The sequence below is a fragment of the Giraffa tippelskirchi genome, chromosome 8 (genome assembly GCF_054371585.1).
Source record: "Giraffa tippelskirchi isolate mGirTip1 chromosome 8, T2T-mGirTip1v1.2.pri, whole genome shotgun sequence".
NCBI lineage: Eukaryota > Metazoa > Chordata > Mammalia > Artiodactyla > Giraffidae > Giraffa > Giraffa tippelskirchi.
Window position 1 is genome coordinate 12,836,248 of NC_137282.1, and position 22,974 is coordinate 12,859,221.

General features: G+C 39.6%; 1 protein-coding gene across 4 annotated transcripts in view; it reads right to left on the minus strand.

Moving 5' to 3' along the window:
- Positions 1 to 22,974, minus strand: part of KCNU1 (potassium calcium-activated channel subfamily U member 1) — a 144,703-nt gene that overhangs the window by 104,056 nt on the left and 17,673 nt on the right. For 3 of the 4 annotated variants that reach the window (XM_081523432.1, XM_081523433.1, XM_081523436.1), the window contains exons 6-10: positions 21,759 to 21,834; positions 19,793 to 19,868; positions 16,050 to 16,220; positions 14,561 to 14,652; positions 12,065 to 12,175 (exon numbers count right to left, since the gene is read on the minus strand). In XM_081523432.1, the coding sequence (XP_081379558.1) occupies positions 12,065 to 12,175; positions 14,561 to 14,652; positions 16,050 to 16,220; positions 19,793 to 19,868; positions 21,759 to 21,834 (526 nt within the window). The remainder of the gene's footprint in view (positions 1 to 12,064; positions 12,176 to 14,560; positions 14,653 to 16,049; positions 16,221 to 19,792; positions 19,869 to 21,758; positions 21,835 to 22,974) is intronic. The other variant, XM_081523437.1, reaches the window with a different exon arrangement.

The following is a 22,974-nucleotide window of genomic DNA, read 5'->3' on the forward strand; positions in this document are numbered from 1 at the left end:
AGTCCAACTCTCACATCCATACATGACTACTGGAAAAACCATAGCCTTGACTAGATGGACCTTTGTTGGCAAAATAATGTCTCTGCTTTTAAATATGCTGTCTAGGTTGGTCATAACTTTCCTTCCAAGGAATAAGCATCTTTTAATTTCATGGTTGCAATCACCATCTGCAGTGATTTTGGAGCCCAAAACAATAAAGTCTGACACTGTTTCCACTGTTACCCCATCTATTTCCCATGAAGTGATGGGACCAGATGCCATGATCTTAGTTTTCTGAATGTTGAGCTTTAAGCCAACTTTTTCACTCTCCTCTCTGTTTCATCAAGAGGCTTTTTAGTTCTTAGTCACTTTCTGCCATAAGGGTGGTGTCATCTGCATATCTGAGGTTATTGATATTTCTCCTGGTAATCTTGATTCCAGCTTGTGCTTCTTCCAGCCAGCATTTCTCATGATGTACTCTGCATATAAGTTAAATAAGCAGGGTGACAATATACAGCCTTGATGTACTCCTTTTCCTATTTGGAACCAGTCTGTTGTTCCATGTCCAGTTCTAACTGTTACTTCCTGACCTGCATACAGGTTTCTCAAGAGACAGGTCAGGTGGTTTGGTATTTCCATCTCTTTCAGAATTTTCCACAGTTTATTGTGATCCACACAGTCAAAGGCTTTGGTATAGTCAATAAAGCAGAAATAGATGTTTTTCTGGAACTGTCTTGCTTTTTTGATGAGGATGTTGGCAATTTGATATCTGGTTCCTCTGTCTTTTCTAAAACCAGCTTGAACACTTATTATAATATAAATATGTAAAATTATATAATATATAATACACATCAGCAAGCTAGGAAATTTTGCCATATTATTAAGAAACAGTAATTGAGAACTAAACAAATAGATAAGTATAATATACTCAGAGTTAGAAATTATAACACAAAGAAGTAAATTTTGAATTAAAAATTCAATGAGATTCTCATCAATTTCTGCAATTTTTCATGGTTCATGATAAGACGATTATAAAACATATGGAAGATAAAGGGCCAAGAAGAGCTTGTCAATTATTGAATAAAGAAAAGCAAGGAAGAAAAGTTTGCCCTCAGATATATAAGGATTAATTATGAATCTTAGTAATTAAAAAAGTATGGTATTAATGCAGTGACAGATAAACTGATTAAAAAAAAAAAAACAAAACAGAAGAGACCTATTCATACTGGCAGCATGTCAGATCAGTGAGGGGAAAAGGGTTTATTCAAAAACTAGCATTGATAAAATCAGTGTCTATGGAAAAAGATGAAATTTTATTCATGTGTCATGTCACACAAAAAACAAATTCCAGTAGAATTAGGAATTTAAAACAAAAAATCAAAAATTCTTAATAGAAAATTCAGTTAAATATCTTTTAAAGGGACTTCCCTGGTGGTCCAATGGCTAAAACTCTGAGCTCCTGATACAGGAGGCCTGGGTTCAATCCCTGGTCAGGGAACTAGATCCTCCATGCTGCTACTAGGAGTTCGCATGCTGCAACTAAAAAGACCCCTAAAGCCACAACTAAGATCTGGTACAGCCAAATAAATAAATAAAAATAAACATTTAAAAAATCTTTTAAATACTGGGATAGGGAAAAATTCTAAGCAAAAACTAAGAAGTTTTTAAATATAGTTGAAAATACTGAAAATATGAACTATAATAATATGAAAACCTTTTGAATACCAAAAGATCTCTAATACTCTGAGAAAAGACAAGTTACAAACTGGAAGAATATAGCTACAGTTCACAGCCCTGATGAAGAATTAGTGTCAGAATATTTTAAGCTCTCCTAGAAATTAAGTAAGAAAAACCCCACCAACAATCCAGTAGGAAAATGGGCAAAATGCATGAATAGGAATCTCACAGAAAGATGAAACACGTATGGCTAATGAACATGAAGAGAAACTACACCTTTCATGATAAAGGGACATGTAATCAAAACCACAATGAGATTCCAGTTTACACTGATTGCATTGCAAAGATGAAAAAGTATGACCATCTCAACTGTTAGAAAAAAGCACAGATGTTTAGATACATAAAGTCTGTTACACTTTGCTAATAAGCTTCAAAAATGGTGTAACCACTTGGAAAAACATGCTATTATCTCCTAAAATGAACATTCACATTTTTTATACAATTAAACTACCACTGCTCCTCCCCCCCGCCCCCCCACATAGACAGACACTCTTGCACAGGGCCACTATATACAGGCCACGTTAATAACAAAACTACTGCCAACAGAAAAATCTAGAAACAATTCAAATCACACCAAGAGTGGATAAATAAAGTTTACTCTGTCAATGAAATCATATAACAATGAAAAAAAGTAAAAGTGTTAGTTGCTCAGTTGTGTCTGACTTTTTACAACCTTATGACTATAGCCCTCCAGGCTCCTCTGTCCACGGAACTCTCCAGGCAAGAATACTGGAGTGGGAAGGCATTCCCTTCTCCAAACACCAATTAACTACAGCAACACTCACAAATATGAGTGTATCTCAGAAATATAAAATAAGGAGAGTCTAAGTACTACAATATTCCATTGGTGAGATCCTCTTTCTGCAAAGGTAAATATATTTTAACATTTTAAAGAGTATATATAAATGTAATAAAACTACAAGAGAGATAAAGAATGATAATAATGATGGACAAAAAACTGAGATCAGGATGAAATGTGGGAAAGATCATATAGTTAGATACAGATTGTGTCCTAAATTTTGTCTTGATGGTGACTTCATACATGCTGTGCTGGGCTAAGTCATTTCAGTTGTGTCCATCTCTTTGTGACCCTGTGGACTGTAGCCTGCCAGGTTCCTCTATTCATGGGGATTCTCCAGGCAAGAATACTGGAGTGGGTTGCCATGCCCTCCTCCATGGGATCTGGAGTGGGTTGCCATGCCCTCCTCCATGGGACCTTCCCAACCCAGTATCGAACCCACATCTCTTATGTCTCCTCATTGGCAGGGAGGTTCTTTACCACTAGCACCACCTGGGAAGTCTGGTGAGTTCATGTACTGGGGCTTAGAACATTATTAAAAAGAATTAATCAGAAAAATAAATAACCAAAATGTGCTTATGTGTAAGTCAGTTACTAAGGTTGTTGTAAGAATTATGATAAACCCAATTCCAATTTCTCAACACTGAGAAAGAAAACTAAATCTGATCATGTCATCCCTCTGCTCAAAATTACCAAGAATTCAGAACTGACTTGGAGAAAAGGCAAACTTTCTTAAGGCCAAATCCTTATGATAGACTATATAACACTTTTATTATCTGGCCCACTACCAATTGTAATATTTAAAAATTCTCTGAGTAAAAGAGAATTATCATTCCTCTTGAGTAAAACTTCCTTTATTCCCTTAAAACATATGTGGACAGGTGAGAGCTTTGCATATTTCCATATATTAAATATCACTAGAGCTGGAACTTCTGTTTCCAGGAACAGTAAATTAGGTAACTTCAGCCAGTCTTCTACTAAGGATATATAAAAACGCTATATGAAATATGAAAACATTTCTTAATAAATCATAAGAGATAAAACCAGGCCATGAATAATTACCAGGCCAAAACTGAGAACAAATCAAGGTCTTGGAGGTTAAGTTTGGTTTTGTTTTTCCTTCTTTTTCCCCCTGAAAGCATTGAGTAATTCAGAAGAAGCATCGACCAAAATGAGCTAACATTCTGGTGGTATCACAGGGCAAAGTGTCCAAAAAACCCCCAGCTCTGCTGATGCACAAAATGAAGAGTTTGATAACGCCTCCAAATCTTAACCTGGCATAACTGAAGTATGGAGACATAGAAGTGTAAAACTGAATAAACTAGTCTTCAGACAGACTTCCACTCGTAGTTTGTCGCCTGCATAGTACAAAGAAACTCAAGCCTTGAATTGGGATTTATGTGGTCTTCAGGCAGAAGTGCCCCATTGTACTTGGAAGAAGTAAAGAAATATCCTCTCTGTAAAAAATGTAATATTTTTCTAGGCCACAAGTTATCTACATATATTTTTTAATATAAGAGTCAGCACGTATCTATCATAAGAAAGCACACAAAGAAAACGAGATACTATGTGTAACGTCCAGTAGAAATAACACACAATCAAAACCGAAGAGTGTTGACAAATACACACTATTGATACTATGTATAAAATAGGTGACTAATGAGAACATACTATATAGCACAGGGAACACTACCAAATGCACTGTGGAGATCTGAATAGGAAGGAAGTCCAAAAGGAAGGGGATATATATGCATATATAGCGGATTCATTTTGCTATAAAGTAGAAACTAACACAACATTGTAAAGCAACTATACTCTAATAAAATTAATTTAAAAAATTCCTATAAGATTGAAAAATAATAGATAAATAAACATGTGAAACATGCTGCTGCCTGCCAAGCCACTTCAGTCGTGTCCGACTCTGTGCGACCCCATAGACGGCAGCCCACCAGGCTCTGCCGTCCCTGGGATTCTCCCGGCAAGAATACTGGAGTGGGTTGCCATTTCCTTCCCCAATGCATGAAAGTAAAAGTGAAAGGGAAGTCGCTCAGTCTTAGCGACCCTATGGACTGCAGCCTACCAGGCTCCTCTGTCCATGGGATTTTCCAGGCAAGAGTACTGGAGTGGGTTGCTATTGCCTTCTCCATGCTATCACCATGCTAAAGGTCAGCTGAAAAAAAAACAAACCAACAAAGACCCTAGGCATTGAATTACTAGTCACAAATTACAACATAATTATATTTATTTTATTGAAACAAATGGTAAGCCTGGGAACACAAGAATCTAAAAACAGAATATCTGAAACAGAACCAAATATAAACTCTAGCAAACTAAAAAATACAATAACTGAAATGAAAAACTCAATGAGTGAGTTTGTAAACAGATGAAACACAGACAAAGAGAGAGTAGGAAACGGGAAGGTGGGTCAGAATAAATTATCCAGAATGTAACACCGAGATACAAGAAAGAAGGGAAATATAAAAAAGATCAGAAATATATTTGGTACAGTAAAGAAAAAGGACTAAAGTGAAGTCACTCAGTCGTGTCCAACTCTTTGTGACCCCATGGACTGTGGCCTATCAGGCTCCTCCGTCCATGGGATTTTCCAGGCAAGAGTACTGGAGTGGGTTGAAGGAGGATGAAGAACATAGTGACAAGGGCAATATTTGAAGAAGTAATTGAGAATTTGCCAAAAACGGTGGAAAACACTGATCCAGAGACTCAGAAAGATTCATGAATACCAAGCACAATCAGTTCAGTTCAGTTCAGTCGCTCATTCGTGTCTGACTCTTTGCAACCCCATGGACTGCAGCATGCCAGGCCTCCCTGTCCATCACCAACTCCCGGAGTTTAACTCAAACTCATGTCCAAGCACAACAAATTATCAGAAATTCAAATCTACACACATCATAGTCAAAGTATAACATACTTTCATATTAAGTACTACATATAATCTTTTATGAATCTGCCTGCAATGCAGGAGACCCAGTTTGATCCCTGGGTCAGGAAGATCCCCTGGAGAAGGGATAGGCTACCCACTCCAGTATTCTTGGGCTTCCCTGGTAGCTCAGATCATAAAGTCTGTGCTTGCAGTGTGGGAGACCTGGGTTTGATCTCTGGGTTGGGAAGATCCCCTGGAGAAGGAAAGGCTCCCCACTCCAGTATTCTGGCCTGGAGAATTCCACAGACAGTGGAGCCTGACAGGCTACAGTCCATGGGGTTGCAAAGAGTCGGTCACGACTGAGCGACTTTCACTTTACTATGATCTTTTAAGAAGATAATTCATTAAAGATCATTGAACAGACTTCTTAATAGCAACAACAAAACCGGGAAATCAACAGAATACTACTTCATGGTTCTTCAGGATGAAAGGTAGAGGCTTAGAACCCTATATTCATAAAATCATCTTTCAAGAATGAGAACAAAATCAAGATGTCTTTACATTTAAATAAAAGAATTTGTTACTGGCAGATCTGTATTTAATTCAGGATAAAAATTGGGGAAAAAAGCATAATGGAAACCAATATGAAGAAGAATACGTATATATATGTATAACTGAATTACTTTGCTGTCCCTGGTGACTCAGATGGTAAAGCGTCTGTCTACAATGCGGGAGACCTGGCTTCGATCCCTGGGTCGGGAAGATCCCCTGGAGAAAGAAATGGCAACCCACTCCAGTACTATTGCCTGGAAAATCCCATGGACGGAGGAGCCTGGTAGGCTACAGTCCATGGGGTCGCAAAGAGTCAGACACGACTGAGCGACTTCACTTTCACTTTCACACCAGAAACTAACGCAATGCTATCAATCAACTACACTCCACTTTTTTTTTTTAAAAAGGGCAGGATAACAGTCATTTCATAAGAAGGAATCCAAATGGCTTATACATTTGAATATATTCTTGACCTAATTACCAACCAGAAAAATGAGATGAAAAATCACCATGTGATACACTGTCTTATAAAATGCTATTCTGAAGAATGAATGGCTCAAATGAAAAAGACTGATGTATCCAAGTGTCAGGTAGGGTGGGAAGTTACATTTTAACCGGTAGTAAGGCTACAGGGCGACAGACACTCTCAGGGCTGCTGGTGGAAGTGCAGACCAGAAAAAACATTTTGGAAGACAGAAAAAACACTTTGGACAACTGACAGTTCTATTACAGGAAGATTTAGTACCCTGCAATTTTACTCCTGGGGACCAGGACACATATACAAGAACTTTCAAAGCAACATTCTTCATAATAGCCGAAATTGAGGAGAAATGTCAACCAACAGTAGAACGGATTAAGAAAAATTGTGGTGTATTCATATAATAGAATGCTTTACCACACAGCAATGAAAATGAATAGGTACCGCTATACCCAGCTGCAACAAGGATGGATCTCTCAAACGCAGTATTGAGGTAAATCAATCTGTACCCCATTTATGTGAGTTTAAAAACAGGAAAAATGTCAGGAGATAGGAATTAATAAATGTAAGGTATCAAGTCAAAATCATAACTACCCCTAAGAGCTAAAGATGGGGCCACAGTTGGGGAGGGTTTTGCTGGGAGGCTGGCAATAGAATATATCTTGATTTTGGTGATGGTTACATGGATGTTCGCTTCATAAGAATTCATTTTAATGTACACTGTAATTCTGTGTGATTTTTTGAGTTATAATTTAGGAAAAAGAGTTTTAAACATGGTACTTAATTATTAGCTATGCTCCAATGACTCATGCGCAACTCCTGGAAATTTTTCAATTAACTTTTACTCTTATGAGATTATTTAATATTGAAGAAATTAGAAAATATTTATTGCTACGCATGTGATACAGATATTGGAAAATATTTAATGATACACATACGAAAATGAGGTGACCACTACATACTGAAAAAAAAAACAAATTTGAGGAAATGTACTGTTATCATAAAACCAACATTTATTAGCCATAATGATATAAATACTCATTGCTGCTGTAATTACAAATTAGAAGATAACTCTACTGGGACAAGTGAAGGAGACAAAGCTATGCAGAAGGCTGGATAACGTTCATCTGAAAAATATCAGGTGATGAGTAAATACTGTGTACAACTGAGGAGTCCAAAGAGTGATAAAACATAAACTTAAACTTAAAACAAATATTAAATCTGAAAGAGCTTAGTTATCTCTGAGCAGCAAGGCTGGAAAAAATTGTAAGGGGTTAAATATTTGGTAGTAAGCATTGAAGTTCCAATACATTGGTCACCTGGTGCGAAGAGCTGACTCATTGGAAAAGGCCTTGATGCTGGGGAAGATTGAAGGTAAAAGGAAAAGGGGACAGCGGAGGATGGGATGGTTAGATAGCATCACCAATGCAATGGACATGAGTTTGAGCAAACTCAGGGAGATAGTAAAGAACAAGAAGCCTGGTGTGCTACAGTTCATGGGGATGCAAAGAGTCAAACACGACTTAACAACTGAACAACAACAACATTTTGCTACTGATGTGCACGTTCATGTGTTACCTTCTTGGAACAGTACTATCTTCTGGATTCCTACATGGATCTGCTTCCCTCTCTCAATAATTGTTGAATTAGCTGTCTCTTATATGTGATGACAATGTACCTGTGTGTACATGATTTTACATGTGATGACAATGTGCCTGTGTGTACACGATTTTACATGTGATGACAATGTGCCTGCGTGTACACGATTTTACATGTGACGACAATGTGCCTGCGTGTACATGATTTTACATGTGATGACAGTGTGCCTGTGTGTACATGATTTTCATTTATCCTGATCAGCATTATTGTACCTTTCCAATCTGACAACTGTTATCTTTTTTTGGTCCTAGGAAGGTTTTACTTTTTCATTAATTCTGAAAAACTGCACATATACAAAGCACATAGGATGTATGCATTCAATACAAAGAATAACAAATCAATATTTATGTTTGACTGAGCTCAACTGGGTAAGTCTTCTGCTTCATGTGGTTTCATTGGAGTCACGTACATGACTGCATTTAGCTGAGAACCCCAGTGGGAAGAATCGCTGAAAAAGTATCACTTACATGTCCATTAGAGCTGAAATTTGTGGCTCAGATGATAGAGAATCTGCCTGTAATGCAGAAGACCCAGGTTTCATCCTGGGTCAAGAAGATCCCCTGGAGAAGGGAGTGGCAACTCACTCCAGTATTCTTGCCCAGAGAATTCCCATGGGGTCACAAAGAGTTGGACATGACTGAGCAACTAATAAACACACACACACACACACACACACACACACACACACACATCCATTCCCTCAGCTGGACTTCTGGGAGCTGGCAGCTGGATGGGCCTCATTCCCCTCAGAGGAGTTGAACTTCTTACATAGTGTTCCAGAGCTCCAAAATACTGAGCCGAAGCTCCCAGGCTTCTTATGGGTTGGTTCTTTAACTTGCTTGGTCATTTACTTATATTTCACAGGTTAAAATGAGTCAAAAGGCCAGCTCAGATTAAGAGAAAGGAGAATGTGTGTAAACAAACAGCTGGGAGGTATTTCTGGTAGTTATCTTAAAAAAAAAAAAATCTACCACCATTTTCCCTCTGCTACATTCTCTTTATCAAGTTAAGTCAAAGGCCAGCCTGGATTCGCTGAGAGAAGCAGCATGAATGGACAGTAAGGAAAGGCAATGTGAACTTTGGCATCAAAGTAAAGTCCACCAGAATCACAGACTGTGATAATCGCTTTAAAGCAAACAAATGGAGTGATGAGATAGGAGGATTCCAACAGGCTAACTTAGTTTTGCTGGAGAAGGGCTCTGAGTGGTGGGGGATGAAAATAAATCATTCACATCCAGTAGGAAGAGCTTCTGAGCAAAAATAACAGATTCATAAAGCAGCCTTTACAGAAGTTCAGGAAAGACAAGAGAGGAACTTTGAATAGGGTTGTGATAGAGGAGCCTGGTGGGCTATATATAGTCCATGGGGTCAAAGAGTCGGAATGACTGAGCAACTAGCACTTTCACCTTCAGGGCAGACAAAACGATAGAAATAGAATTAGGACACGTACACAGGGTCCGAGGAAGAAAGGAATGTCCAAGACTACGTTTAGGTTTCTGTTTTAAGGACTGGCATTGATGAGATGCCACTTGCTGGGATAAGAAACGCTATTTCCTTTCTTTCTTGTTTTATTTTTAATTTGCCTTGTGAGATGGAAAAGCCGGACTTGACATCATGAATTTATTTTTGAAAATGCTGAGTCTGAGGGGTCTTTGAAACACTGGGGTGGAAATATCCAGGAAGCTACTAGTTGTGTGACTATGAAGCCACAAAGAATGTCCAGTGGAGATATCAATTTTGGAGTCTTCAGAAAGTGAAGTGAAAGTTGTTCAGTCATGTCCGATTCTTTGTGACCCCGTGAACTATACAGTCCATGGAATTCTCCAGGCGAGAATACTGGAGTGGGTAGCCTTTCCCTTCTCCAGGGGATCTTCCCAACCCAGGGATTGAACCCAGGTCTCCTGTATTGCAGGCAGATTCTTTACCAGTTGAGCCACAAGGGAAGCCCAAGAATACTGGAGTGGGTAGCCTATTCCTTCTCCAGCGGATCTTCCCAACCCAGGAATTGAACCAGGGTCTCCTGCATTGCAGGTGGATTCTTTACTAACTGAGCTATGAAGGGGAGTCTTCAGAATATAGATATAATTGACAGAAGTCTGGACAAGCCACTCCCAATGTTTAAGACATTTCAATCATTATCTTGACAAGTACCTACAATAACCTACATTATTCTATGAAAATACAGCAGCGGGTAAAAGATGTAACTTTCCACACATTTAATGATTTTCTCTCTGTCTCAACTGGATTACAATTATTAGCCTTTTATCACTGGTTTTAACACTCTGGGTTTTTTGTTTGTTTACTATGTTTTAAATAAGGGTCCTAGCAATACAAATTACTGAAAAGACAGGCATGACAGTGATTCTGAAGCAGAACTCTTGGCTATCTATCCACAGCACCATAAAGGAATTCAGAAGGCTTACGGGTCATCTCATATATGAGAGCCCAAGGTAACGGTGGTTGAAGGTGTCATAATGTAAAGAGTACAGTGTTCAGCTACGAAAGGCATGAGGAAGGCTGAGGTGACCCCACATGCAATCGCGGATAAGACCAAAACGTCATCTCATATCTGGCTGACTTTAGTGAGTGATGTCTGGATAATGGATTGACAATTTAGAAAAATAAAGAAGTTAGTTCCCTACACATTTGTGTGTGTGCATGCTCAGTTGTGTCCGACTCTTTGCAACCCCTTGGACTGTTGCAGACCAGATTCTTCTGTATCTGGGATTTACTAGGCAAGAATACTGGAGCAGGTTCCCATTTCCTTCTCCGTGGGGGTCTTTCCGACCCAGGGATTGAATCATGTCTCTTGCATCTCCTGCATTGGCAGCTGGATTTTTTTTTTAATCACTGACCCACCTGTGAAGCCCTCCTTACACATTACACAAAGTCAGTTCCAGAGAGCTTAAATACAAAATATTTCAATATAAAAACCTAAAAATGTTAAGAAATAGTTACTTAATTTTAGAACAGACAGATTTAAGAACATCAGAAAGGCAAGAAGTCAAAAGGGAAAGAGTTGATAGATTGGAGTCTGTGTAAATTGAATGCTTCTTCATTAAGATAAAAGCACACACAAAAATTAAAAGACAAAAGGGGAGGGAAATTTACAACATATGACACAAAGAAGCTAATATAAAAGAATACTAAGTGCTTAAAAGTCAGGAAAGTAACAAACAACCCTCCTTATATAAAAGAAAAGAAAAGAAATGAAGAAAATTCCAAAAAATCAGCAAACCATCAAAACACAAAAATTGCTCAACCTCATTAGGAACCAAAATTGTAAATACAGAACAATTAGAAACCATTTTGTCTACTTAAAACTCTTTTTGTGTTAAAGAGGCACTTCCCAGTGTTTCACAAAATATTTGACTTGGACTCTGGCCGTAAAAAGGTAAACCACATAGAACAAACACATCATTAAACAATGCTTTCTGCGTCTAGCTGAACACTGCGTTTGCAATTCTGAGAATTGACAGAATAATAATCATAAATTGCACCAGACTAGCGCACGAAATTATGGTTATACATAATAATATGTGTTATCGTTGTTGTTATTTAGTCGCTAAGTTGCTTCTGACTCTGTGTGACCCCACGGACTGCAGCACTCCAGACTCCTCTGTCCTCCACTCTCTCCCAGAGTTTGCTCACATTTATGTCCATTGAGTCGGTGATGCTATCTAACCACCTCATCCTCTGGTGCTCCCTTCTCCTTTTGCCTTCAGCTTTTCACAGCATCAGTCTTTTTCAATCACTTAAATAATATTAGAACCTGTACAGAAAAAAATCTGGCAAGATATAGTCCAGAATAATATTTTCATAGGTTAACTCTGGTCATGAACTGCTTTTTCTTTACTTTTTGCTGATTAATTACTTCCTACTTTTAAAGATCAATGCTGTAAGGGCAATTTTCTTCCATTAAAAACATTCACACATATTTTAAGTATTCCCTGCTCATGGGCCATACAGATATACTTACTCTCCCAGGAAAACAATCTCAGTGTTGATCTCCCCTGCTTTGTGGCGGAGAAAGTTCCTCAGGAAAGCTGTCACGCTGTCCACAGTGATGTTTCCACACACCACAATGAACCTAGAAAGTGAGAACAAGGTGGGGCGGGTCATCCCAGGAACAGTAGTATCTTCCAGTCTAGATTTAGAGATGGACTCCTAGCTTAGACAGCATATTAAAAAGCAGAGACATTTCTTTGCCAACAAAGGTCCATCTAGTCAAAGTTATAGTTTTTCTAGTGGTCATGTATGGATGTGAGAGTTGTGCTATAAAGAAAGCTGAGCGCCGAAGAATTGATGCTTTTGAACTGTGGTGCTGGAGAAGACTCTTGAGAGTCCCTTGGACTGCAAGGAGATCCAACCAGTCCATCCTAAAGGAAATCAGACCTGAATATTCATTGGAAGGACTGATGCTGAAGCTGATACTTCAACACTTTGGCTACCTGATGTGAAGAACTGACTCATTTGAAAAGACCCTGATGCTGGGAAAGATTGAAAGCAGGAGGAGAAGGGGACAACAGAGGATGAGATGGTTGGATGCATCACTGACTCAATGGACATGAGTTTGAGTAAACTCCAGGAGCTGGTGATAGACAGGGAGGCCTGGTGTGCTGCGGTCCATGGGGTCGCAGAGAGTTGGACATGACTGAGCGACTGAACTGAACTGAACTTAGCTTAAACTTAGTTTTAATAAAGCTGGCATTTGTTCCACCCAGATTTTAAGTTTAAAGACTCCAAGGACTGCATCTCCAATATACAAAAGCAGCTTTAGATTCTGTAGGGAATGACTCTACACTTCGAATTGCACCTAACTTTTTAGGCATATGAGGACAACTATTGCAACCGCTAGATTTTTCTTGCTTATTTACAACCTATGATGGACTTGCACGTGTGTTCATTAGACTTATTTTCCACTTGACTCCTGAGTGGCTAGTGTAGTCTTTTTTCACTGACGAACAACTGATCATTGGAAAGACTCACTGATTTTCCCACAGTCACATACTATGGTTGAGCAGCACCAGAATCCAGGTTATTTTGGTTTATCTTCTGTATCTAAAATTACCCAGGAGTCACAAAAAAAGGTGAGTCCAGTGGAGAGACACCTCAGAGAGGCCCACAGATCTGTGCATGTAACCTTTATGGTGAAAAAGTTTCCTTCGGCTTAGTATACACAAGGAAGCTATTCTACTCCCCACCCCCCATTAGTTACGTAAGAAAGCTGGAAGCCTAATTTTAGCCTCAAACTTAAATTTTCCAGACCTCACTGACTGACTTAGCATGTTTTATCCCTTTCTTCAGATGGGCCAGGTCAGATTTTGGCTTATCTAGTTCATTTCATTGTTTTCAATATTTGGTTTTCATTCATCTTGGTTTTTTATTTTTTCTTTCTACTCCTGAATCAATCTTGGTTTTAATCCAACTGTGTTAAGACATCATTCCATAGGAACTCATCTCCACTGTGCCTCTTTCCTCAACAGCAGGTAAGAATTGCTCCAAATTTAAGATCTGCATTCATTATCTTCTCCTTGTTCAGTCACTAAGTCATGTTCGACTCTCCATGACCTTGTGGACTGCAGCATGTCAGGATTCCCTGTCCTTCGCTGTCTTCCAGAGTTTGCTCAAACTCACGTCCATAGAGTCAGTGATGCTATCTAACAATCTCATCCTCTGCCACCCCCTTCTTCTTCCTTCAATCTTTCCCAGGATCAGGGTCTTTTCCAATGAGTCGGCACTTCGCATCACGTGGCCAAAGTATTGGGGTTTCAGCTTCAGCATCAGTCATTTCAATGAATATTCAGGGTTGATTTCCTTTAGGATTGACTGGTTTGACCTTCCTCTTAGGTGTGAAAAACCATGATGGCAATGGAGGTAACCTACATCCACAGAGAAATCGTGTAAAAGTAACTCTGCCTTCACTTTGCTCCTGGGAACAAATGGCTGCGGTGTGGACAGAACAGGTGATCTGGGAAGGACTGGAGGAAAGAAATTCCTCCTCACTCGAGCAAACCTCTTTCTGTCAATGAGCGCCACAAGCTTTAGGGGCATTTTGGCTGAGACAACTGAATTGAATTAATTGTTTTCAATTCAAACCATGACTTAAATTTGATTCACTATGTAAAGTTAGTCATGAGTCAACCACGTGATTAGAATGAATAAAACCATTAGTAATGGATCTAACAGAACAGTCATGATAAGGAATGTGCAAATACTGGCACAATCAACATTTGACACTGAATGAAAACATATCTGTAATAATTTTAACTTATTTAATTTTCTTATGTGTCTCTAGATATGTGAATCAAGTGGCAAATATCATCTTCTCATGATATCTACTCTAGCACAGCCCTCTTTTAGTGAGTGAGGACCTTGCCCATATATCCACCTAGGGCAGGCAATAGTGTTCAGAAAGAGACAGTGACCCTCAGAGTATCTCAAACTGCAGAAATTATACCCTAAAGATACCTACTTCTTCCCTTTGACCACTTCATAGGAACTGGTATATTTCCTCTCGTTGGCAAGAAGTTCCACCATTTCGGGGATGTAGTTGGCGAACAGTACCTAGAAATGATCAGCAAATAAAACTTTAGGTCTCACTATGTCCAAGGATACTCCAAAATTCCAAGATGACAAAGGAGAAAGAAGGTCCATAAAATGTTCTTTCTTATAATAAAGACATGACTATGAACCGTGCTTTTAAAAGCACAGTTTAAAATTTAAAGAAAATTCTTCCTTTACTCTAGGCTTTGGATTTGGTTAAAATTTAACAGAATGCATTTCAACCTTCAAAAAGATGAAAGCAAAGACAAGCAGTAGGACGACTTCCCCATCTGTCTGGTCCTGCCATCCCTTCTAACGGCCCTTCTGACTCTTCCATTTGATCCTATTTGGGGCTTTGGGGGGAAAAAAAAAGCACATGGGACAGAGTGGAACCCCACTAAGGGGAAATGATAGAAATGAGGGGATGTAACAATTATGTGGACAGGGGGATGTCAGAAAAGTAGACAGGACTGGATGGGAGGGGAGTATGGGGGAGAAAGGGTACATGTATATGTATGGCTGAGTCCCTTTGTGGTCCACCTAAAACTATCACAACATTGTTAACTGGTTATGCTGCTGCTGCTGCTAAGTTGCTCCAGTCGTGTCCGACTCTGTGCGACCCCAAAGACGGCAGCCCACCAGGCTCCCCCATCCCTGGGATTTTCCAGGCAAGAGTACTGGAGGGGGTTGCCATTTCCTTCTCCAATGCATTAAAGTAAAAAGTGAAAGTGAAGTCGCTTAGTCGTGTCTGACTCTTAGCGACCCCATAGACTGCAGCCTACCAGGCTCCTCTTTCCATGGGATTTTCCAGGCAAGAGTACTGGAGTGGGTTGCCATTGCCTTCTCCAGTTAATTGGTTATACCCCAATACAAAATAAAAAGTTAAAAAAAGAAAGGTAGAATGGAAAACTCTGGGATGGTCTTTAAAGAATTGAAATTAAAGTCACTAAAAAAGGAGGCTTCCTTTGTCCTGGACACACTCCTGAACCAAGCACAGATGTTCCCTTATCTATAGTAAAATGTTGGTGTGGAGAGAGCTTACTCATCTGAGCTGGAAAGAACACTACATCCAGCAGATCAAACCTCAAGTCCCCTTCCTCCTTGGAAGAAAGACTTTAATCTAATGGGCAAAAGATGAAGGAAGATGAGGTTGCTCAGACCAGTGTAGAGGCTAATTAGGAAGGCCTGCTCTCCTTTGTCTACTACCTTCATCCCTGGCAATCAAGCAATTACATCATGGGCTCCAGAGGATGCAGTCTGAAACACATGGGGTTCACTTATCTCTTCATTTTCATTTGACACCTGCTCTGAACAATGCAACACTTGCTCTTAAACCTACATCACTTTATTTCTCCCCATTAACCAAATGTTTTGGGTTTATGTAATGATATTCAAAAGATATAGGAAATATTCTTCACCAAACTCCCAAGGGTGAAGACTATGATGAAAGTCCGTCCTAGGGATGTCTTGGGTACCACATCTCCAAAACCGACAGTCGACATTGTTGCCGTGACCAGGTAAATTGACTCAAAGTATGAAATGTTCTGTGAATTTCTCCCTTTGAGCCAAGGATCACCGGAGTTTTCCACCTGTCCAAAGAGAGAAGACTCAGGCAAGGTCTGTAAGTGGACTCTAAGGGAAAGTTTATAAAGAAAAAGCAAAATACTGGATTTGTTTTGCTTAATTCAATCCAAATGCAATAGTACATGACTCCCAGGTTGCTGTGAAGGGTGTGCAGATCGTGGGTAGTGATTGTAAAGTCACGTGTTCCGTCCAAAGTTTTGCAGATTGTGGGTAACGATTGTGAAGTCGTGTTTCCTTTCCTTGTGATTATTGCTCAGATCTGACGGGGCGTGTAACTTGAGCCCACGATGGGATGCTCTCTGGAGAAAATGGCTGACAACCCCTCTTTTCCTTCCCTGTGGGTACATCATCCAACCGTGGAGCCATGGGACTCGGAGGCTGTCAGGCTGAGCACTTATTATTCATTCTCATTTTACAACAGGTCAGGATCATCGTGAGGAAATACACAGTTACACGAGCACTTCATTTCAGGGAGCTTACGCACATGGATGCTGGTGTATAAGGAAGAGCGAACAAACTTTCCAGATTTTTTTTCCTCTCTCTCTGGAAAAATATTTTCAGTGATTAAAAAGTAACTCTGAAATAAGCTGCAAGGATACACTGTATAAAATGGGGGATGTAGCCAATGTTTTACAGTAACTATAAATGGAGCATAATCTTTAAAAATTGTGAATTGCTATACTGAAGGCTTCCCAGGTGGCATTAACAGTAAAGAACCCACCTGCCAATGCAGGAGACATAAGAGACACGGGTTCAATCCTTGGGAAGATCTTCAGGAAAAGGAAATGGCAACCCACTCCAGTATTCTTGCCTAGAGAATCCTATGGACAGAGGAGCCTGGGGTCGCAAAAAGTTGGATATGACTGTAAATGGTGAATCATCTTTAAAAATTGTGAATTGCTATATTGTACACTTGTAAATTATATAATATTGTATGGAAACTATACTTCAATTAAAAAAAGAAACTCTGATTTTCCCAATTAGTCTTCATATTTTTTTTTTGTCCACACACATGCAGGATCTTAGTTCCTCATGTCTTCACGTTTTAAGGAAACTAAGTTTATCAGATTTTTTTTTTTACATTAAACAAAAAGAGTAATTGAGGCAATGGTATTTGTGCTAAGTCTTTTCAGTCATGTCCAACTCTTTGAGACCCCAGGCTCCTCTGTCCATGGGATTCTCCTAGCAAGAATACTGGAGTGGGGTGCCATTTCCTTCTCCAGGGGTCAAACCCTCATCTCTTAGGTCTCCTATATTGGCAGGTGGCTTCTTTACCACTAGCATCACCTGGGAAGCTTTGTGGTATGTACAGGGTGCAGATAATCAACTAGGACTGCCAGTGGCCTTCGGAGAGCAGGTTGCCAGAACCTTGTGTTTTTGCAAAGAACCCAGAAACCTGGGTTTTTAATGTGACTTCCTTTTAAAAAGTTTAGCAACATGTATATTATCATATGTGAAACAGATTGCCAGTCCAGGTTTGATGCATGAGACAGGGTGCTCAGAGCTGGTGCACTGGGATGACCCTGAGGGATGGGATGGGGAGGGAGGTGGAGGTGGGTTCAGGATGGGGGACACATGTATACCCATGGCTGATTCATGTCAGAGTATGGCAAAAACCACTACAATACTGTAAAGTAATTGGCATCCAATTAAAATAAATAAATTAAAAAAATAAAAATAAAAAGGTTAGCAACCAATACAAAAATAGCAAACACAAAATGCAAACATGTTAGGGCCAATAAATAGGCTGGTAGGCCCCATTCAGCCTGGTAATTGCTACTGAAAGCAAAAACAAACAAAACCAAACACCTGTTAGCATGATTTCTCCTTTAGCATTCTCTTGCCCTCTGTTCTGTGAGGGCCAACAGGTCTCTACAGGGACACTGGTGACTGCTTCTCCCAGGGTGGACCCACGCCCTTGGGCCGACCTTCCAGATGTAGGAATCTACCCTTACTACTGTGACATTTCTCAGGGAAAACCGTCTTCTGACTGAAAGAGGAGGAAGGATCTGGCAGCCTTCATATTTCTTTTCTTCTTTAATTGATGTACAGTTGATTTATAATATTATGTTCATTTCAGGTGTACATCGCAGTGATTCAGTGATCTTCTCCTGATAATTTTTCATTATAGGTTATTACAAGATATTGAATATAACTCCCTGTACTATAAAGTATATGTATATATTTGTATATATAAATATATAAATCTGCTCAGTCATGCCCAGCTCTTTGCAACCCCATGGACAGTAGCCCACCAGGCTCCTCTGTCCGTGGGATTTCTCAGGCAAGCGTACTGGAGTGGGTTGCCATTTTCTTCTCATGGGACCTTCCCAAACCAGGGGTCAAACTCACGTCTCCTTCATCCCCTGCATTGGCAGGTGGGTTCTTTACCACTAGCGCCTCCTGGGGAGCCCTATAAAGTAAATACTTCTTGCTTACCTATTTTGTGCATAGTAGTTTGTTTCTTGAAACACCAAACACATTTGGTGTTTGACGTTTTCCTTGATGAACTGAACATGGCTAAGTTTTTTTTTTTTTTACTTATTTTTTTCCTTTTTCTTGTTATTTTGAAATGGATTTTTGAGAGAAGAGCTCAAGTGGAAAAGACTTCTGCTCTGTTTTCCATTTTGCTTTGCTTTTCTCAAAGGCCTTTGCAAGCTTTTAGCAGCCCACTTTAACTTCTGCATTTTCTAATGACCTCTCCTCAACTTTCCTGGAGCAGTAAAGTCCAGGAGTTTCTTTCCTGTTGCTGAAATTCATTTATTATGTTTCTGATTACATGAGATGAGAATGACTCTTTCTTGTAGACAAAGGAGGCAGCTGTGTACACAGATTGATTCCAGGAGAACCAAGAAAGTCCCCAGGCTCCCCTTTGCAACTTAGCAACTGCTCCCCTCACAACTCTCCAGCTTTTCTAAGTACAAAATTCTCTCTGACCCTGTATTTCTTTATTTCTTTATCTATTTATTTTTTATAATGATATTTATATCATTTATTACTATTTATTGGAGAAGGAAATGGCAACCCACTCCAGTATTCTTGCCTGGAGAATCCCATGGACAGAGAAGCATGGCGGGCTCCATAGGGGAAAGTGAAGTCCATGGGGTCACAAATACATATTACTATTTATATTATTATATTATATATAAGTATACAACATATGATTCATAATTTATAATATTCATTATAATTTATAATATTATTTATTATGTCTTTATTCTTTATTTCTTTATCTTTTTATTTCTCTGATCCTTTATTCTTTTTCAAATTGCTGGAAACCCTATGATACAGTGATACATTTTACCTATTGCTTATACCTTAGATGAATGAGCTTATTAAATCCTTCTCTAAGAGCAGGTTTTGAGAGCTGGGAGAAGACATATCAATACTATGAGTGTAGGAGATACATGCTTGTGAGAAATATGGGGTGGAGAAAACCCACCCAAAGGAGGTGAAAAGATAGACCTCACGCTGATTACAATGATGGAGACAGGAGCTCAGGAGATTTGCCTCCATTCTTCACAGAAAAGACATTCATGCTCACCAGCAACATCAGGAGGTTGGATGAGATGCTCACCAGGTGAATGAATCCTGCAGCCGTGAACCAGGTACTCAGAACAACGGATAACAGCTTCCAAAACTTCACTGAATTGCTAGGGGAAGAAAGACAGTGTTGCTGGGCTCTGACAGGTTCCAGAACAATACAAATACCTCATCCTCTAAACTCCTGCTCCTCAGAGCTTGGTTCTGGACCAGGAGCAATGATGCACCTTCCCTGGGAGCATCCTGGAAATGCAGAGTCCCAGGCCCTGACTTGATCTCTGATCTGCAATATTCCTGGATCCCCTCTCCTTGACGCATATACACCTTATAGCTGGAGAAGCACAGCCCCGTGACACTCTCTTGTTCAAAACCCTTGGTAGATTCTGGGGGATGATCACTAGCCTGATATTATATTGACCAAAGGCAGAGTCCCAAGGAGCCAGAGAGTGGACCTGCAAAACGAAATTTTGAGTGGATCACAGAAATGAAGAAATGGATTAACGAAGAAATGGATTAAATGAAGAAATCGAAGTGGATTATAGAAATGAAGCTCCATATCGCTAAACTCACATGAGGATCCTTGGACGAAGAAGATCAAACAAGCTCCTGTCTCCTAAGGAAAGACTCCGAGTTTATCTGAAATCTCTGGGGTTCTCGGCAAGGCTGCCTGTCCCACAAAAACAGCCCTTTCTCCATAAAGCTCAGCTCTTAGTAGTGATACTCAGCTGGCCAGAACTATTTGATGATGCTTCTAGTGAGAATGCAGAGCTTTGGAGATGGTGTGTACGTAATGTTAGACCAAAATGCTTACATCTTTGACAGGACTGGCATTTAGAGGTGCTGCGTTGGCCAAAAGGTTTGTTCGGAATTTTCCATAAGATGTTACAGAAAGACCCTAACAAACTTTTTGGCCAACCCAATATTTGGATTTTTTTTTTTTTTGTAACTGTAATTTTAATTTTGTGGAGACATTTAAATGGTTCTATTTCTGTAAGAATAAGTTCATTGCTGCTACTGGGCAGCTCTCAGGATTGGAGAAACTGTCTTACATTCCTGGACAGCTGTGGTGTATTTCATGACAATGAATGTGTAGAATTAAAGTGTCTGATTTCTTTGCTGATCCACTGATTATTTAGTAAAATACTGTTTAGCCTCCATGTGTTTGTGTTTTTTATAGTTTTTTTTGTTTTTTTTTTCCTGTAACTGACTTCTAATCTCATAGCGTTGTAGACAGAAAAGATGCTGGATATGATTTCAATTTTCTTAAATTTATGGAGGCTTGATCTGTAACCCAAGATGAGATCTACCCTGGAGAATGCTCTGTGTGCACTTGAGAAGAAAGGGTACTCTGCTGCTTTGGGATGGAATGCCCTGCAAATATTAAGTCTATCTGGTCTAATGCATTATTCAAGGCTTGTGTTTTCTTATTAACTTTCCATCTAGATGATCTGTCCATTGGCATAAATGGGTGTTAAAGTTTCCCACTATTATTGTGTTACTGTTGATTTCCCCTTTTATGGCTGTTAGCATTTGCCTTAAGTATCGATGTGCTCCTATGTTGAGTACATACCTGTGTACAACTCATATCTTCTTGGATCGAACTTTGATCATTATCTAGTCTGTGTCTCTTTGATCATTATGTGATCTTTGTCTCTTACAACAGTCATTATTTTAAAGTCTATTTTGTCTGAATTGCTTTGATTTAAGAAAAAAAAAATTGGGGGGAGGGGGAACAGTTAAAGCCTAAATGAATGGACATATTGCAGGTCCAAGAAAGAAAGAAGAAACAAACTCTTTAAGATGATTGCAAACTTCCAGCCAGTGTGTGAGGTTAATGCAATGGGAAAAAAGTAAGCATTCGCTACCTTGGGAAGTGAGGGATTTCATGATGTTTGTGCTGAAGCTTCTGATGGGAAATGAGTTGAGTTGAAGGTTTAGTTAATATTTGAATTTCCTAATCCAAACGAGTAAGGCATACTTGGGACAGGGCTGGCATTTACCTGGTGCTGATGGCTTGCAGGATTTGCAAGATTTGAGGAAGTTCCAGCAGTCGCAATGCTCGTAAGAACCTTAAACCTAAAAGCGATCAAAAAAGAAAGCTGCAGTCTGAATTACCCCACACCTAGGCCTGTTCACGTTCTCTCTCTCCCTGAAATGCTCAAATATATGACAATATCATCAGTTTAAGACCATGAGGACTAGTTCAAATCCTGATTCACTTAAGGGCTATTATCATCGAAAGCAACACCCTTAGCTCCTCTGGTTCCTCATCTGTAAAATGGGAATTATAATGATACCCACCGCAAAGTGCTGCTGAGAATTATCATCGCTACAAAGCACGTAAGAAGCACAACTCACATTTTACTGTTTAAGTCTTTTTTAGAATGGAAAGCAAATGATCTGTAAACCACTTAAACTCCTGACTGCAGAATCTCTGTAATATGCTCCCCAGGGCTTGCACGCTGTTTGCATTTATGTGGTTTGATAATAGCATCAGTAAGGAATATTTTTGTAGATAATAAATAATACGATTACATAAAAACTGACACAGGCCACAGCATGCTCATGTACTGTTGATACATCTACCTTAAAGACAAAGTAACTAATTTAAAAAATCTGTAACAGGTCACTGCATGTCTGGATATGAGGATTTATAGGTTTTAGATCTGGGAGGCTTTTCACCTCTCCCAGTCATGTGGGATCCCAGCACAAAAGTGTCGAGGTGAGCAGGGATGCTGGGGTCCTCTCCCCCCAGGAGCAGATAATCCCTAAACAATAAAAACCTTAGATATCAGATGACATCAGGCCCATCACTAGGGGATGGGATTAAAAACAAATGAGCTCTGAAAATACATTACAAAACCATACAAACATGGTGAGGAATTTTTTTAATGGCAATTAGGCTTTAAATTGGGGCTTCCCAGGTGGCGCAGTAGTAAAGAATCCACTTGCCAATGTAGAAGATATAAGAGATGCGGGTTCAATCTCTGGGGCAGGGAGATCCCCTGGAGGAGGGCATGGCAACCCACTCCAGTATTCTTGCCTGGAGAATCCCATGGACAGAGGAGCCTGGCGGGCTACAGTCCGTATGGTCACAAAGAGTCAGACATGACTGAGCAAATGACTATACACAGGCTTTAAAAGAAAATAAAGAATACTTAGGAATGAATGTTGAGGGTTTTTTTGGAGATTGCTTCTGATTCCCACAGTTCACTT